The 19,959-nt window shown below is 41.6% G+C and overlaps 1 protein-coding gene across 2 annotated transcripts in view; it reads right to left on the bottom strand.

Moving 5' to 3' along the window:
- MCC (MCC regulator of WNT signaling pathway) overlaps nt 1–19,959 on the bottom strand; it is a 512,678-nt gene that overhangs the window by 139,548 nt on the left and 353,171 nt on the right. For both annotated transcript variants that reach the window (XM_058277125.1, XM_058277133.2), the window contains one exon: nt 3,035–3,148. In XM_058277125.1, coding sequence (XP_058133108.1) covers nt 3,035–3,148 — 114 coding nt within the window. The remainder of the gene's footprint in view (nt 1–3,034; nt 3,149–19,959) is intronic.

Consider the following 19,959-nt stretch of genomic DNA (forward strand, 5'->3'; position numbering starts at 1 on the left):
TATTCTAAGTCCTCCCCCAGGTTCAAGGGGAAGCCAAGTCAGCTAGACAAAAAGATACCAGCACAAATGGAAATGCCATCAAGGAGTGAAAAGGAGCCGGAGTCGTTTACCAAAGAACAGTCCAAACAAACAGGAAAGGAATGCAGTGGGGAGAAGAGTGGAACACTAACCACAAAAATGAGATGCAGAAAACAAAAGAAAGAAAAGAAAACATTCTGTCCTTCAGATTTAATGAAAATTCTGTCTTTTCTTCCTGAAAGTCAAGAGGTGGGAAGTTCAGGAGCCTTGCTTTCCTAAAATAGAGAGCTTAGAAAGATAAAATGTTCCATATTATTAGTAATAAATGATTACAAGGGGCTCATAAGCTTGTTTGATATATCCCCTTCTGCAGTACTTAAAAAATCTGGCAAGATAGTTTAAAACAATTGTGGGTGCTAACTAAATAGCAGTTATACTGAGAACACCAAATCAGCACTCTCTATACTATCTTGGCCTGTTTCCTATAGGCCTATTCCCTACAGGACCGTTGAAGGTTAATGTAAATACATGCACATGTCTGCACACCTGTTGGATTAGGGAGGGTAGGGGTGTCCTATCCAAATAAACCTGTGTCCTATGGTCCAGCCCCTCCAAGATTCCTTCTGGATGCCAAGGGCAGTCCAGGCAGCATAAGAGGCAGTAGAGGATGCCAGGCAGCTGTAGAGTCCCACCAAACTTGGACTCAACTCCTAACTTAGTATTTTCTAGCTAATGGTCTGGGGCAAGATGTTCAAGTACTCTAAGCCTCAAATTCCTCATTTGTACAATGGGGATGTTGATAGTATCTAGACCAGAGGTCACCATGAGAACTAAGTCAAATAAGGCATGTGGAACGCTTAGTCTAGTGCCTGGCACAAAATACAGCTAAAGAAATATAGTATTACTGTTAATAGACACCAACAGTCGTGCTACTGGCAAAATCCACATAGGGAAGCTGTCGTGAACAGACTTCAAGGCGTCCCCTGTGCTTCCCTGCAGCCATGCTTTTGTGTAATCTCCTCTCCTGAGGGTGGGCAGGACTTATGACTTGCTTTTAAATAAGAGAATATGACAAAAGGGATGGGATGTCACTCTCATGATTACATCACATTAAAATAAGGCTTCATCTTGCTAAGAGCAAGAATTCTTAAATTTTTTTTGTTCCATGGACCCCTTTGCCAGTCAGATGTAAAATACTAAGTGAACACTCTACTGTGTATTATTTAATAAATATGTCACACCTGTACCAACATCTCCCCACAAGAATGTTTTTTTGAATTTCAATTCAAGCTCATGGGCCCCTTGTTAAGAACCTCTATTGCTGACTTTAAAGAAGCAAGCTGTCGTAAGCACTACAATCACAAGGAAATGAATTCTGTGAGTGACCCACATGGGCAGGGCTTTCCCTCACAGCCTCCAGATGGGCATTCAGTCCTGGTGACACCTTGATGGCACCCTGGCCAAGGATCCAGCTAACCCATGCCTAGACTCTTGACGCACAGAAACTGTGAAGCCATAAACTTGTGTTGTTTTAAGCTGCTAGGTTTGTAGGAATTTGTTGCACAGCAGTAGAAAACTAATATAGAACAGCTTTGCCAGCCCTATCATATTAATATCGGGCTCCTTTACTCGGCTCTTCCTTTCTCACTGCTCTTCTCAAGTCTCCTCCTACAGGTTGATTTTATGGCCATGGCATGAATCTTCTTTTATTCAACCATATCCAGTGCCACCAGTAATAATTACTCCATGGATGTTAAAGCTCTTTTTGATGATTTCTGATGGCCACAACCACCATTTATAATTTTAGTTTACTTATAGCACCGTGTACTATTTAGAGAGCAGATCAAACATACTAAAGCCACAGAGCATAAATTTATACATGAACTTGTTCTCCTTGAATTTTGTAAAGCCTCAAACACTAATCACATACCAAGGCATATACCACAGACAGCATGTCTTAAAAAGTCCCATTTTTTCTTGTATACATCGCATCTTTTACAAAAGGTATGAGACTGGCAAGTCTGACATTTCTTCATGTTCTCTCTCCTGTACCCCAGTATCTGAACTAGGAAGACATCTCCAGTGAAAGGAATTTATTGTAAGAACACAAACAGAGGAGAGTCAATTGATGGCATTTGAAGTAAGTATTGTCATCAGGGGCAAAATAAGATATCAAAGCTATTACATGAGAATGACTAGACCAAAAGTAAAGCAAATGGAGTTGAATCAATCCTTGATGTGGCAGAGAAAAAGTCTTCCACTATCTTCTTACTATCCTCTGCACAAGCTGCTCTTTGCAGGCTTAAATTTTAAAAAGTATCTCCTTTGTCACATTCTAAAACCCAAGATTATGGTACACACTAACTTCTAGTTAAAGGCATTTGCAGTTTTCTTTCTTAAAAAAATTCTCACTAATAGGAACTATTTAAAGTGGTTGTCTTTGGGTGGTTCAAAATTAGATAACACGAACACTTAATAACATTTTATTGTTTCTTTAAAAAACAAACAAAAACATTTTCTCTTTAAAAAACTTTCCTGGACAGAAGAACATGTTGAATTAGACCATGAGTGTTTGGTCAACAACATAAAGATTGTGGGAAATTCTAAATGTCAGTTATCCAGAACTTAATAGATAATAGATAGCAAAAATGCAGGAAAAATCTGTGTATTAAGAGGTTTAAAGGAAATACATATATTTACATATATTTTTAAAATGAGCAGGATTAACTTATACTATCTTGGTATGAAAACTCGAGTGCTAAATTATAAAGAAACACAGAAGTACCACCATAAAAGTCAGGGTAGTGGCTACTTTTGGGTGAGGGTGAGTGTGGAGATTGGGACTGGCACACACAGGGGTTTCAGGGATAGGTAGCAAAGTTCTATTTTTTGACCTGGGTGATATATATGAGAGGTTTGCTCATTAAATTGGTCATCTCTTTTTGTGGGAATTTCTATATCTATGTTGTACCTTAAAGTAAAAAAGTTTAAAAAAATTTCCTGATTGCTCGCTCACCTGTGCCTTGGCCAATTTCTTTTCCAGAAGGTCCCGTTCCCGCTCTGTTTGTTGCAGACGTTTGTTAAGCTCCACGATGTCTCCCTTTAGTGATGCCAGGGCTGCCAAATGGAGCTGTGAAAACAAAGAAAAGAGCACAAGGTTAAAATGCTTTAGCAAAATCTCATTTCCTTTCCTTCATTCCCTGTGATTAGAGTTACTATATAAAAATCTGTCTTTCAAACCAGGATCCATTTGTGAGTGAAAGTGGGTGCTCTTAATTTCACGGGACAATGGGTGTAAATCAGATGTGTTTCAGGCAAGCTGGTTTTTATGGTCACCCTAAATGTAACAGGGAGAACACTGGCACGTATGGGCAGTGGAACACCTAATTGCCAAAGGCTTTCCCTCAGTTACTCAATAAGGATGATATGGTGTGTGGCTGTCAGACTCTCAACATAAGAGACAGCGAAAGGGCATTACCAAATTAGCTTTTACCTCTGGAAAATATCAAAGTTGAACACAACACCCTATATACTTTGCAATTCATTCACCCAAATTCTGTACAATACCTAAGGAGCTGAGTATTAGGAAAAATAGGATGGCTCAATTTTAAAAGATGTTCTCCTCTTTAAGTTGGGCCACTAATTTTCTTGCCAGTTCCTCCTTCCTCACAGTCCTCCAGACAGACTAGACTGGTCAAGGAGATGCTCCTTAGGTACTAGTAGATCCTATCTCAGGAGCAGAACCAGAATTTTGATAAATTATGCTATGGAAAGACAAACCAAGAATCCATCCAGATATCTTTCCCCAGCCAAATCTCTCGGGTTAACTGGAGCTAGAAATAATGTCCTTCAACAGATCAACAAGGGGTATACCATGTGCTTCCAGGATCCCAACCTGTTCAACCCTCAAGTTCTGAACACTGAGCTTTAGCTGCACACACAAGCCTACCAAGGTGCATGGTAGACGTGCCTGCTATGCTTTTCAGGCTGATGGATGGGACTATCTTTAAGACCTATTCAACACTCTGATCCCAGAGTGTGACAGTTAAGTTCATGCATCAACTGGACTAGGCTACGGTGTCCAGCTCAGTCAAACAAGCACTGGCCTGACTGATACTGTGAGGATATTTCAAGGATTTAAATTATCCGTCAGTTGATTGCTTCTATGGATAACTCCATCTACAGTCAACAAAGGAGAGTGCCTTCAGCAACAAGAGAAGTCTCCCCTCATCAGCTGAAGGCCTTAAAAGGAGAACTGATACTTCAGCAGCAGGAAAGAATAATTTCCATCTCAAGTTTAGCCAGCCAGCTACCCCTGCGGATTCATCGAACACCTTCACTGGCGTTGCCAGCTTGCGGCCTGCCCACCCCACAGCTGGGTGAGCCAGTTCCTGTAATAAATCTCATAATATTTATATTATATATATTTATGGTTCTATTTCCCTGGAGAACCTTGACTAACACACAAGAAACACCTGTATACCTTCTTTGCCCTCTGAGTCTCTGCTTCTCATCCATATTCTCCGTCAATTCCAGGAGAACACAGACTAGGTGAATCCCACATTACATTTGGGTGAGTGACCAGAATCAGAAAATTTTCTTTTTATAGGCTTTTTGCAGCTTCTGCCAAGAGGGAGTTAAAGTAAGGAGTGAGCAAATAACTTTGATCTTTAAAGATGGACATAGTGTAACAGTACATAATTCAGCTTTGAAGATTTCAACTTCAGCCCCTCCACACTGCATGTTGGCTGTTATGCTTTGGGGCTAGGGGCAGTTAGTTGGGGAGAAAGAGACATAGGGTGGGACTGGGGTTTACAAGCAGTTTTTAAAAATAGAATATAACAACAGTTAACGTGACTTCATTTAATTGCATTGGTGGTGCAAACCAACAGATCAATACCCGATTTGAAATCAGGAATGCTTGAAATTTAAAAAAGGAAATGTCAGGCAGTCTGGCAGTATTTGCCTTCCTATGCTGGGCTGGGCTGTTCTGAAAAGGTCACTTTGGGTTTCAGATACATTTTGTGTGATGATTTCTCAGCACAAATACCAGTGTTCACATTGTGCATTATTTTTTAGAGTATTTTGATTCATTTGCAGTGGAGGGGGACACAAATTCACTTCCTTAGACAGCTGTGCTGCCCACTCAGCCTGAGCTGTCACTCTGAAGGTTTTCCTTCTGTGTCAGACACTATGGTATGTCATACTCTTATGCCAATTTTGGGAGAAGAGTCACCACCTGATCTGTAGGGAAAAGGATAAAATGCACTGAGAGCGAGGATCCTGACTGCGTGAGCCCAGCCTTGCTTCTGTTCTGTGTCATCACATCTGCCCTCCTACTTCTGGGAGAAAATTGCCTGAAGGGGCTGGGGGAAGACCAGGGAAAAGTTGACAAGAGGTGGTTGTATTCTCTACCACTGACTTCATAAATAGGGCTAGATGGGGAGACACGGGAGAATAGTTATTTCTGTCACGGTCCACTACCGAGGACTCTAGGGTAGGTTATCGGCATGGGAGAGAGGCCTGGGCTCTCCCTGCGCTTATAGCTGACGCTGCCTTCTGGTTACCATCTCTCCAGATTGCCAGGAAGAGCAGGGCATGTGCATTTGGGGCAAGTCTCTTCTTAACGTTTAGACACAGGGTCCTTTAAGAATCTCATGAACGTGATGGACCCTTTTCCTAAAAAGAGGATAAACTTGGGGAACATGCACATTCTCTATCTAATTATTGTGTTCAGAGATGGAAACCTGTCCATGAACCTCAAATTAGAACCATTTGGCCTAGATGTCAGCTCTGTGATCCTACTTAGGTTCTGTGGGCTATCTCATAATCATTCTTTGAATGGTAAAAAAAAAAAAAAACTCTTGGTATTTGTCTTCATCTACTTCCACATTTGGGGATCTGAAATCCAGAGAGTTTGACTTGCTTATTCAAAGTCCCAAGAAAAGCTCAGCACGCCACCAGTGCTCTTTTCTCTTAGAACATTGTACATGATAATAACTTTCAGTTTTTATGTGGATGAAAATTTTAATAAAATATTTTCCTTCTGATTATAAAAGTAATGAAAATGTGATAGAAAAACTGGAAAGAACATTCTAATGTTGCAATGGTGGACACTAGGTAGTTTAAATCATTTTTGGGTTGCCTTATAAAGCTTTTTAAAAAGGTGAAGAGGTTATTTTTGTATTAAACAAATAATAAAATGGCATTAAATCACAACGTTTTCTGCATATGTAGATTGTAGCATTTTTTAAAATGTAAAGGGTTATTTTTCTTCCTTGCTACATCTTCCTGAGTCCACCAACTCTTCTGATAGAAGTTTTGCCTTAAGAAACGAGGTGGAACAAACATGTTTCTTACTGTTACTGACAATCACTCAGCAGAGGTTATGACTACAGAGATTGGGAAGCAGAGTGAGGAGGAAGTTCACCTACAAGTACCAAGCCACATTGCCCAGAATGGGGTTGGGGAAACAGACTTTGACCTTACCACTGGATGACAGATCAGGAGAGGAGTTGAGCTCCACCACAACAGTGAGTGCTGGGCACTCCCTGTGAATGTCAATTCAGCAGCTCTCCTAGTCCCACCTCATTGCTACCTCAATAATCAAAGCTGACCTGACCTTCCTTTCTTCAAAGTGTCACCCCCTCACATTGGCAGAGGCTGGAGCATCCCTACAAAATCAAAGCCAGAGTATTTGCAAGTGACACTACAAGTAGTATGAAGGAACCTGTATAGTTGTGTCAAGGCAAACATTAAGAAGTAAGTATAGAGATCTTTCTGGGTAAATTTTTAAAAGAATTATAGTGGGTGTAAGTTCTGGAAAGATTTTTTAAAAGTATCTAAAATCTTCAAATAAGAAAATTGCATTTATACTAATTTTGGAGATCCCTTTACTCATATTTTGGCTCCTAAAATGACCTCTAAATTGAGTCAGATAGCTTCATACAATAAACCATGAAGTACAATTAAGGAAACATTTCTCTAAACAAAGAGAAAGAAAATATATGATGTTTGGAGTCTGTGCTGGTGTCTTCTCCAACACTCATTTCTCTCTTCACCCTTAGTCATAGAATCCTGATTTTCAGCTGGTCATACTGCTGCTCACCTAAAATACCACAGTGTCCAACCTCTCTCAGCTTGGTAGCTGTAGCAGGTAAAGTCATATGACTAAGTTCTGGTCAATGAGATGTAAGTAGAAATATTATACGGGAATTCTCAAAAAATCTTTTTGAGAGAAATCATGTCGTTTTTCTCTTCTTCCATCCCTGATGCCTGATACATTATTGTAATGGCTGGAGCTCTAGCAGCCACTTTGTACACCCTACGGAACTGACACTTGAGTCCCTGACAACTTTGTGGAACCTAACAACTTTGGACTGCCTAATTTCAGACTTTTCTAACAGAAGAGCAAGAAAAAGGTATCTGTTGTGTAAACCACTATTATCTTGAGATATTGTGGCAAATGAGGCTGATCTAATCCTAATTTATATAGCATCAGGTAAATTTGATTCAAATCTCATTTGTGCCCCCTGTTGGTGGAGTGTCTTTAGACACTTCATTTACCACCTTTGTTGTAGGGTAGTTGTAGACAAATGAGAAAGCATCCATAAGTGACTAGCATTGTTGGAACCAAGTGGGCACCTGGCAAACATGCATTTCCCGCTTCTTAGCCGTGTTTCAAGTCAACACGAACTGAGCATCTTCCCAGAAAAAGCCCCAACAAAATTTCAGAAGGAGACCTTCAGATGAATAAGGCAGTCCTGTTTTGGAGAAGTTTATTATCTGCTGTACATCAGCACAGGGCTAAGAGGCCAAGAAGCTGCTTTGCCAGATCCTGTGGGACTCTGAAGTCCCAGAGTTTATCTCAAGGGATCTGACTGCAAAGGCTCTTAATTTTCTGTGAAATTGTAGCACGAGGCCTAAGTAAGGCAAGACAGCCCCTTGAAACCTCCCTTACTCATTTAGATTTGGTGTGTGAAGGATATAAATTTGTTCATACCCCACATTTCTGGCAATAAAGGCACTAATTCCCTAAGCAGTTTTGAGCCCTGCTTCATATTCATTGTATGGTGTGTATCCAAAGGGAACTAAAACACCTGGAAATTTGGCTCTAAGATAACTATGAAAACGGCCATTATTTTTGGATGAAACATTACTGACTAAAATTTCACTGTTCAGCTGGCTCCCTTAGCTTCTGACGGATCAAGAGCCTGGCCTCCTGGCATCCCGGTGAGAAGGGAGAGGTGCCGTGTGACTGCCTCTTCTGTGGTTTCCCTGGTGTCAAGTGGAGTGATGTCTTTCCTGTTATGCGTCAGCTGGGAGACACAGGGCTTCGCACCTCACAAGATGGGCTTCCAACAACGCAGCCTGAGGACTCTGATGAGCCCCTAGCAGCACTGTGTATTGTTCATGGCTATCAATGCTTTTCCATTTTGCTAGGGTTAGCAAAATGAACAGTGACAAACACATGCCTGTCCTATACAGTCTAAAGGGCACTCTCCTGTGCATCGTCTCATTTGATCTTCCCCATAGGAAGCTATTATTCCCAATTTGAAGACCTGGGGATTAAAGATGGGGAGAAGTTCTTTTCCCAAGGTACCACAGTTGGTGAGGGGGACCCAAGACTTGAAAGAAGGCTGTAAAATGCTAAACCCATTTCATTCATCTTTCAGGACTTGTTCTGCCTTTATACTATGAACAGCCCTGTTTTCAAAGGGACCAAGAACTGTGCAGCCACACCTGAGACAGAGGAACGAATTCATCCCCAGAACTTCTATCCAGATCTACAGGTACCCATGGGCACATGATGGTGCCCATGGCTGATCCAGGCCTTCCTCCCCTGCTTCGCTGGAAGGTGTACTCAGCCAGGGTGAACCGTGCTTGTTCTTTTTCTTCCTCCTTCATTTGCTCTGGCTACCTGAGGTGCTGGTGGAAGCTGTAGTAGTCATTGCTAGAGCACCTCTATTTCCTTCCCACAAAGTGGGGGTGGAAATATCATCCTGTCCTATTAACCGAGCCGCGTGCCTATTAACCATGCTTGTCTTTGAGTATGGCTACGAGTAATGCCAACCTCTTTCACCTAATGACCTGCTCTATGCATCGAGAGGGATGAAACAAGTGCAACTAAATTTTTACTGAGCACATATTTCTGGCAGGTTCTATGCTAGGTGCCTGGTCTATTTACCTAATTTCATCAGCCCCAGAGTCTGCAAAGGAAAGGCAGTATCCAAACCCCAATGTCAATCTCTGGGAAAATTCTGATAATTCCAGGCAACGAGTAGTAACAACAGAAATAATAATATTAATAGTTAGCATTGATTAAATGCTTAAGGGGTACCAGGCACTGGGCTAAACATTTTATGTGCAGTATCTCATTTAACTCTCACTACAACACTGTAAGCTAGGCACCATTACCTCCTGATGAATGAGAAAACCAAGGCACAAAGAAGGGGTAGGAAATTAGCCCAAGGTCATGAAGCTAATAAGAGAGGAGATATTAGCACAGAAGCACTCCACGCCCTTATGTCCTTATCTTCTCTGCTTCTTGCTTCCAACTCAACATGCCACTGCTTTCCCTTGCCTTGTGGGATGTGTGGGCACGCGTGTGTGCACGCGCATGTATGAAGGGGGGTGGGAGGTGAGTAGGGCCATGGGGAGAAGTAGGGTCAGGTTATCCAAGCATGGACAGCTCTCATGTGGTCTTAGGAGAAAGCAGGGCAAGGTACTGGGGTAAGCCCTCTGGTAGCTGTGATGAGCTTTGGGGTTGGCAATCAGCTCAGCTCTGTGCGAATTCCGGTGACTTTCTTTACCTTCCTGTGCTTTTTTAGGGTTTGTACCAGATGGTGTCTAAGCTGTAAGAGTACACACCTAGCATGCTCACCTGCCAGGTCCCATCCTGAGTTCTGTGCTAGGTGCTCTGCCTTGCCATTTTGTTCCAGAAAGGGCCTGCTGAAGTTCAACTGACCAAAAAGCTCTACTATAAACAGAATTGATCTGCAAAATTCTTTACCCTAGAATTTGAAAGCACACTAAGAATCACACATATTCTTAGCACTGACAAGGTAATTCATGAATTTCTAGTCCAATTACATTGTTATAATGAAATGAGAGAGACCAAGAGAAACCAGGCTCATCAAACTCAGATTTCCTGGTCTTCTGTCTAGAGGCTTCCTACTGTCTCACATGGCAGTCCAAGAGCTCCTGGCTGTGAATGAATGTGTATATTCCAGCTCTGCCCTTGAAAATAAGCAGGAGACATCTGCACATGGGAAAACAACCTCATTCAGCTTCCTCTCCAAGACTCCCCACTCCAGGGTGCTCTAATTCAGTTACATAAAGAACAAGATCCCTGGCAAAAGTGTAGGGTTCCCTGCCAGATGGACACAATCAGGCCTCTTCAGTGGCTTCCAGCACTGGAACATTCCAATTTACCATTAGGATTCCAGCTAGGGGCACCTGCTGTGTAGCATTTCAAGAAAGGCTGCTCACAGCCTAGAAGCTTAAAACTCATTAATACCATCCTCAAGATTTCTCACTGCATGTAAATCACTGTTCTTTGTCACAGATCAATTAAAAAAAAAAACAAAAACCAGCAGGCCTTTCAGTGTTAACCTGATAATTTCATTGAAAGGCTCCTGAGTTACTTTTTAAATGTCAGTTAAAATTCAGTTGTTAAAAACAGCATTCTAAGGCCCCTTCGACGTAAGCAGCAATAGAATACAATGCACACACAAGAAATTCACCCCATCCAAGGATGCCTGATAAAGGTGCCAGAGCCAAATCACAGAGGTAACTGTGAAAGCAATACATCATCAGAGCTAGGACCTACTTAAAACAACTCTTCCCTTGCCTCAAATAAATGGTTGGGGGCACAGCTATCAAGGAAAGGAGGTTTAGAAGTCTGACCACTTCAGCTTTGAAGATCTCAACTCCACCCTGTACAAATGCCCCTCCATAACTAAGTCACATAAGTTTTACTAGAAATATTAATAGCTGGCATGCCGGTGTTTACTATGTGCTGGTTGTTGCACTAAGCACTTTGCATGCATTTCCTCAATTATTTGTTATCCTCATGTTGTTTCCTTATGGTATAATCCTAATTTAAAGGGGTAGAAACCAAGGCTTAGAGGTTAAATAACTTGTCAGACTAGTAAGTGGCAGGGCTAGAATGAAAGCTCAGGTCTGTCTGACTCCAGAGCCTGGCTTCAAGCACCATGGTTTCCATGCTGGGCAACAGGCTATCATTACTTCATGATCCTTGCAGATGCCCATGAAATTGTTGAGAAGATAAGGTTGCAGAGAGTTCTTTTTACAAGAGGGGGAAGTAGAATTGCAAAATTAATATGGGAAGGATATATTAACTCTTAAAACTTTCAACATTCTGGGAAATAGAAGACCATGCAGGAAGGGGACTTGGTCCAATGGATAGGGCGTCTGCCTACCACATGGGAGGCCCATGGTTCAAACCAGGGGCCTCCTTGACCAATGTGGAGCTGGTCCTTGTGCAGTGCTGATGCGCGCAAGGAGTGCCGTGCCACGCAGGGGTGTCCCCCGCGTAGGGGAGCCCCACGCGCAAGGAGTGTGCCCTGTAAGGAGAGCCACCCAGCACAAAAGAAAATGCAGCCTGCCCAGGAATGGCGCTGCACACACGGAGAGCTGACACAACAAGACAACACAACAAAAAGAAACACAGATTCCCAGTGCTGCTAATAAGGATAGAAGTGGTGACAGAAGAACACACAGCGAATGGACACAGAGCAGACAACTGGGGGGGGAGGGGAGAGAAATAAATAAAAAAAGAAATCTTTGAAAAAAACAAAAAAACACCATGTAGTTGGTATCAAACCCAGGAAGAAATCAGAGAAAAATTAGCCCCCAGCGATTTCTATATGCTATAAGAGAAAATTAAAGAGGAAAAAAAAAAACCCTTAGAAACATCTATTATGCTAATTAAACATTACATGGGAGGAAAGGTTACTTTAATAGATTAAAAAAAAATAAACTAGGGAAGTGGATGTGGCTCAACAGATAGAGCATCCACCTACCACAAAGGAGGTCCAAGGGGGTTCGATACCCAGGGCCTCCTGGCTCATGCAGTGAGCTGGCCCACACGCAGTGCTGATGCAGTGCTGATGCGTGCAAGGAGTGCCAGCCCATGGAGGGATGTCCCCATGTAAGGGTGCCCCCCCACCTCATGCAAGGAGTGGCCCCTGTGTAAGGAGAGCCACCCCACGCAAAACTGCGGCCCACCCACTAGTTGTGACACACACACGGAGAGGTGACGGAGCAAGATGATGCAACAAAGAGAGACAAAGATCCCCAGTGCTGCCTGATGAGAATACAAGTTACAAGGGGGGTGAGAAATAAATAAAAATAAATAAATCTTTAAAAAAACCCAAACTAAATGGTGGAATATTTTATATATAATTTAAAATTGATCATATCAATATTATTATCCATTAGCTATTAAAAATAAGTCACTTCATATTTTTCTACTAATAAACTCCTATTTTCTGTGATGTTATTTAATTTTCAAAGCACACCAAAATTACATGGGTATATAAGGATATCCGGAAAGAAAAACAGGCAAAATACAGACTGCAGTAAACTGACATTCCCCACTTAAATTCAAGGTGGGTTCCACCCTAATGATGCAGCATGCAGGAGATGAAGAGGTAACATTTAAACCCATCTAATCAGAGGACATGAATATTTTAGTTGCACTAAATACTGATGTGATCCCTGAAGTGGCAACTCCCACGGAGAATGACATGAACACAAGTGAAAGAGTTCCATGACAAGGCTTGTATTGTTCATAAATTTTTATATTGATCCAGTTTAGCAGGTATTGAATTCCCCATTCTAGAGAAACTAAGTACTTATGGTGAAACAGTCAATAAACTCCATGTATCAGGCAAAACCAAGGTGTTTTTATAGCAATGGTTAGAGAGCTTTGGAAGGACTCTATTTTTTATCGGATGGAGGATAGTGTTTTTCTTTGGGAAAACACCTGAGAATTTAGATTTGAGTTTGTGTGTGTGTGTACACACATATACCTATGTATATAAACATGAACAGATTTTATGTGAATATATAACTTAAGGTACATGTTTTTTCAGATTTTTAACTAAAGCACAGAAACCAATTAGCCAATATTACCAACTATTCAGGTTTTCAATATAATCTTTGGTGAATGCATTCTCAACTTTCAAAAGATACTTTAACATGCGTTACTTCATTTAAAGGGAACCACTTTCAGGAATACCATGACATGGTCACATTTTGGAGAAGGCACAGGCAGGCTCTGGCTTCTCGTTCCTCATTATAGGGCTGCCGACTGATGGGCCTTTTTACTGCTCGCTGGTACATCTAATCTGAAACACCAGGCAAGGGGAGAAGAGACATTTCAAATCTGCTAAGTGTTCTCTCCCATCAGGGGCCCTGCTGATTGCTTCAGAGAACAGTGTGTTTAGTTAGAAAGAAGTAAAGGTTTTCAGGTCTGCATTTTCTTTCCTTTCCAAATCACCCTAACAAACCCAGCTAATACTATCCACAACCCAGATCACCTTGTTTCCAGAAATGGAAGAAAATGCGAGACAGAGATGGGAAGGGACAAACAATGAAGAAAAGAGTGTTCAGTAGTTAAGGATATTGATTTGGTTCTGTGACAGAGCCTAAAAGACAAATGAAAACCCTGGGCTTCAATACCAGTTCAGCCTTGAGCAAATATGTCATTTAACTTTTCCAATCCTCAATTTACTTGCCTGTAGAATGGGAAGAACACTTACCGCACAGAGCTGTGAAGATTAAATGTAATATTGCAGGTAAATGCAACAGTTATCCAGTGCCTGGCTGGCAGAAAGTTAACCACAATGACAATTATCTAATTTTCATGATCTTCGTGCATGCTTTTTACCTGGAGTAGCCTCCAGTCCAGCCTGTACCCTCACCGCGCGCCCCCCCCAGATACCTCCTGCCTCCTCACATTATGATCAGAGATGAACAAGAACCAAAGGGGACACATATAGTGACCCCAAAATCAATTTCCATAAAAAATATTTCTGGATGGTAAAAAGAGAAGACATAAGAACTTACTGTAAGCAAGGATATGTACAAAACAATCTGTTCACAATAGTAAAAAATTTTTTACAAAGATTAGGTAAATAAATAGAGTAAATTTGTGTGATATGCATAGAACACTATGTTGTCAATAAAATGGAGAAATATACACAATAATTATCCATGAATTCATGATTTCCCATATGTATGCCTCACTCCCTCAATTTATTCAAGTTGCTGTCCATCACTCCCTCTCCCTACCAACATTAAGAACAAGTATCCAGGGAAGCAAACTCGGTTAGGGCGTCCGTCTACCACATGGGAGGTCCGCAGTTCAAACCCCGGGCCTCCTTGACTTGTGTCGACCTGGCCCACGCGCAGTGCTGATGCACATAAGGAATGCCCTGCCATGCAGGGGTGTCCCTGCTTAGGGGAGCCCCACGCGCGAGGAGTGCACCCCATAAGGAGAGCTACCCAGCATGAAAGAAAGTGCAGCCTGCGCAGGAATGGTGCCGCACACACGGAGAACTGACACAACAAGATGATGCAACAAAGAGAAACACAGATTCCTGTGTCGCTGACAACAACAGAAGTGGACAAAGAAGAACACACAGCAAATGAACACAGAGAACAGACAACTGGGGGGAGGAAGAAGGGGAGAGGAATTAAAAAAAAAAAAAAGAACAAGTATTCAGGAAGTAGATGCGGCTCAAGCGATTGGGCTCCCACCTAACACATAGGAGGTTCGTGGTTTGGGTCCCGGTGCCTCCAAAAGAAGACAGCGACCTGCTGCAATGGGAAGACACGGCAAGTTGACACAACAAGACGATGTAATAAGAGATACAAGAAGAAAAACTTAATGAGGGACACACAAAAAGCAGGGAGCAGAGGTTCTTGTGCTTCCTAAGGAGGACAAGCAAGACAGTGAACTGATGCCATGGGGAGGTGTGGCAAGCTGACACAAGATGACAGAACACAAGAAGAAAAAGCATAATGAGAGACACAACAGAGCAGGGAACAGAAATGGTTCAGGCAATTAGGCACCTCTCTCCCACACTGGAGGACTGGGATTCAGTTCCCGGTGCCTTCTAAAGAAACAAGGAAGATGAACACAAACAACGAGGGGTTGGGAAGAAATAAATAAATCTTTAAAAAACAAACAAACAAAGTAAGTATTCCTTTTCCCCCACTAGCTCTCTATCCCCTAACCTCTCTTTATTTTTCATAACACTTATTACTACCTGACATTATATCATACTGGCTCTCTCTCCCAGGAGACTGAATTCCAAGAAGACACATCAAAGGCTGGGGATCTAGCCAATGAACTAGATGAGCTGTGTCTAGCAAATGGCAGAACCTTAGACAATACTTGTTAAGTGGATAAATTTAGAAAATCAGGAAGTGAAGATAAAAGAACTTACATTATCCTTATCATCCTCCCATCTAGAGATAATATTACTCACAAATATCTACCTGAAATTTGTCTGTGTAAAAATATCCTTAAAATAGCTTATGAAACAGTACGTTTAAATAAGATTTTTAGCTCAAACATGCACATATCTCTCTAGAAAGAAGTCTGAAAAGACATCATTGACTTTTTTCTGTATAATGAGATTATGGGTGATTTCCTTTTCTTTTTTATATTTACAGTATTTTTTCTCCTATAATGAACATGTATTAGCAGCACAAAAATTCTTTTTGTGGCCCCATATACAAAGTATCATGGGAATACAAATAATTACTCCATGTGGTCCTTGCTCTCAAGCTTTCATTGTACTCAGGGAGATAAAACAAGTATATTCAGAATCTGAGAGCTGGAAGAATCCATCAGATGTCCTCTTAGCTGACAGTCCACTTGGGGCCAGAGTTTTATCGACAGTGTATCCTGTGAATGGTCGTAATGTCTAGTGATAAAGAGCTCAGCAATTCAGACAGTTCAATGTTGGACAGTCATAACTGCAAATTTTACCTTACACTGTGACTCTGATGAAATTGCCATCTGATAACTTCTCCCCTTTGGTCTAGCTCTGTAAGTAGGGTAAAATTAACTCTTTTCTATACTTCAAACCCTCCAAATAATTCATTGTATCAATAACCATCTCTCTATGTCATCATACCTCCAGAATAGTTCTATATCCCCCTCTGCTCCCCAGTGTTCCTTTTGATAAGTGGTTCCTAGGACTGGTCAGTGCACTCTCTGCCTGCCAGGGGCCATGCCCTCACTTTACATGGGTTTTCATGGAATTCTCAAGGTAGCCCAATGAAATAGATGCTATTATTACCTCATTCTCCAGGTAAGGAAACTGAGGCAGTCAGTTTTTCTAGTGCCTGAGCCCAAAACCCTTCAGGCTGAGCTATCACATTTACCATGATCTCATCCCATTTCTCATGGATGCCCAAGGTCACACATTTGAAGACTGCACGATGTGGCATGCCAAGGGAAAGTATCTAAGGAGTCGAGATTGCAGACTTGGATGGTTTATAGCGGGGATGCTCAAACTGGAAAAGCCATTGTGCAAAAAGGGAGTTTCAGCAAGATCCTGTGTATTGGCTTTTATGGTGCCCAGCGCTATAGAAGAAGCTCCCTTGCAGGTGAAAGGGAGGGTGAACTTGGGGCCAAGTGAGGACTGTTTTACCCATAAAGACCCCATTTCTGCAAGTGAACCAGATACCCAAAGTGGGTCCCCCCTTCCCATTTGCCAGCACAAAACTGGCCAGGGCCTCCTGAGCATTTTCCAATCCCTTGGCAAATCACAAAGATGTCAGAATTGCACTGTGTTGCAGCTTTTATCTGCCAGTGAGCCGCAGACCAGAATGAATCCCTGTGGTTTGAGTCTAGTTTGACAGCATTCTGGCTTCTCTCCTGGAATGAGCTACACCTCTCTCTCAAAAGCAGTCTATCCTCCTACTTTGTCTCTAGTAATTGGGACAGGTACAGAACATCTCAGCATTCTTTTAAAAAACAAAGACTCCCTTTTTCTCCTACCTATAGTTTACAGAAACATGTTATCACATGCGCCTTGCCAGTTCTCTTTTTCCTGCCCCCCCCCCCCCCATTTCACATGCTAACTTTGGAATTCATGAAGTACCATGGGGGTAGTTGGAGAACTCACTGCCTGCAGACTGGGCAGCTCAGGACAACATAAGGTCTCCTACATGGTGCTCATCTCCACCTTTCTGCTTCTCTTGAAGAAGCAGTAGAAAGAACGGAAGGTTTGCCCCGCCAGTGGGCTGACGAAAGAGTCTTTCCTCTGGACGCAAATGTTTATCCCATTGTTTCTGACCCTTTCTGAATGACAGAAGTGCCAGGCGGAGGCTCCGTCTTTTAGCCAATATGTGTGGCACCCAATTCAGGCTTGGTTCCAGACCTAGCTAAATGATGGTGAGTGAGAGACCCAGGTTAGCTGGTCAGGACAGGGTGGGGAGCTTTTGGGTAATCACAAATAGCACGTGGCCTCCAGAAAGTAAGGTGTCCTTTCATCAGACATTTTTGGAAATAGCATTGATTAATTCCCATCACATGGTTCATTTGCTTATAATTGGGGGGGAGGATGGGTGGGGTGGATGCATATTTTCCCAAGCTCACCCAGCTGAATTAGTTCAATACATGCCACACCCAAAAGCAGTAACAACCCATCTTTGATTTTCCTGCATTGTCAGGCATAGCACTAGAATGCAAACAGAAAAATTCCCTAAAGCTGCCTTATTCTGTTTCCTGAAAGCAGAAAGACAGTGAGCAGAAAAACAAGCAAAGATTCCAAGTGAACATTTCCAACGTAGATAAAAATGTTAAAGGAAAGTCTGCCGTTTGTGAGGGACTTGAAATATTGCAGTTTCAAAACAATAATACCAAAGTCTACCCAAACTATTAAAGTTGAAGCCTGATTGCTAATGTAGTATACCCTGTCAATGAGGCACAGGGCTAAATAAAGGAGAGAAAAAAACTTGAGCAAACTTTTGCCTGATATTCAGATGCAGTCCCCTTAGAAGACTGTGAGGTCAAAATTCTGAAATTCTAATTTTGAAAATGTTGGTGATATTACAGTTTAATGTAAACATCTGTCTGATACGCATTTAAAAAAAAACAAGAATGTAAGAGCCAAAGACTCTGTGAGATTGTCCTTCCATCAATCTCAACAAAGGACACCATTTATAAAAAAATACTGAGCTTAGGTCTGGGTTCCCAGAAAAATATCAGAACTCTGCAACAGGATTTAGCTCAGAGACGAGAAGGATGAAGAGTAAATCAGCACTAGCTGACAAGCATATGAAGGGCTCTTAAACTGACAGTCACTAGCTTATATAACAAGAGATAATGGGTTTAAATTTCAGCATGGGAGATTCAGGTTTGCTCTTTAAAAGTCCTTAGAGTGAAGCTTGTTATGTCTTAGATGGTACAGCAATGGCAATGGAATTACTCTCCTGGAAAACCTTTTGAGACAGAGGAGATTCTCATCTCTCTGGGATAATGTGGGTGCAGTCCTGCCTGGGAGTTTAGCCCACAGCCCTTTGAAATTCATTCCAGTCTGATGATTCTCTCATTTTACACCAATAGATGCGCTGGGGCCAAAAAGGTGCGTCAAAGCACAAAGCAATTATGGAGGGCATTTCTTTTCATGTGGCAAAGAAAAACAGAGGTTATTTCAAGGGAAACACAGGGCCCTGGAAGCTTTTTCTTTTGTAAAGCCCTGGCAATAAGGATTCCTAACAGAACAACATTTATAGGCGTGCATGATTTGTATAACTTCGTCCCTGCTGTGCCGAGGCCCAGAGCTGTGGTATTTACATTTTTGAAGGGCCAAAGACTACCCAGAAAATGACTGCAATAGAACTGGAAATTTATTTAAAGTGATTGATACATAAAGGAATATCCCAACATAACAGGAAAGAGTGGGAAAGGGAAAAAGAACTACCAACTTCAATTCACAATTGAACAGATCAAACCTACCTTTAACCTGTTAAAAACAATCTTTTCTGGGAAAGAGAAACCTGATACACAGCTTCCAATTTCCCACATTATTCAAAAACTGTCTCAAGATTTTAAAAATTAAAAATTTAGCCTACCTCTTTCCAGATGTTACATTCTTTTGGGAAACAGGTTTAGGTTCATGAAGAAAAAGTGCAAACATGTCAAATCATTTCCGGAGGAGACACAAAACCTTTGAGTACCCTTGTAAAGCAACAAGCTTATCCTGAATTTTCTTTAGTCTTCTCACATACCTTGGGCAATATTAAACCAGAGGCATGCCACAACAAGTCTATCTGGAACTTACACACTGTATATGCTTGCATCAACATGGCAACTAGAGAGACATAATGAATTGATAACTTACATATGGAGTGTTAAAATTTTGCTGAAAATGTGCTAGTTTCTCAATAAATTCCAGATGTTGAGTACCTTCCTACCCATTAAGGCCAATGTTTTTCAAGCTCTTTTGTTTGATAAAACATCTGCATTTCTTTCCCCCACTTTATTTTGTGGACAAAAATGCAGATACTCATGTACTTAAAAAAATAACTTAGTTAAAAAAAAAAAAAGATTAGCTATGCCCCATAAGTTAAATGACTTTCAAAGAAATGTGCTAATAGAGTATATAGAATGATAAATCTATGCTATGAAAGATGAAAATTTAAAGCAGACCTTACCTAAGCAGAGTTCAAATTCCAGAATATACCATAAGCACAGAACTCTTGCAATTCTGAATCTGAATCTCCAAGTTTGAACAGAGGACACAGGTCACAGCAACTCAGCTTTCCCACTGTGTTGATGCTGTTTTATTAAGACCTACTGGGGTAGGGGTGTGGGGGTCTGGAAAGGGGCAATCAGATTATGGATGGGGAGGCGAGATCTGAGCAGGGATAGCAGACTTTTTAACAGGG

The sequence above is a fragment of the Dasypus novemcinctus genome, chromosome 2, assembly GCF_030445035.2.
Source record: "Dasypus novemcinctus isolate mDasNov1 chromosome 2, mDasNov1.1.hap2, whole genome shotgun sequence".
Lineage (NCBI taxonomy): Eukaryota > Metazoa > Chordata > Mammalia > Cingulata > Dasypodidae > Dasypus > Dasypus novemcinctus.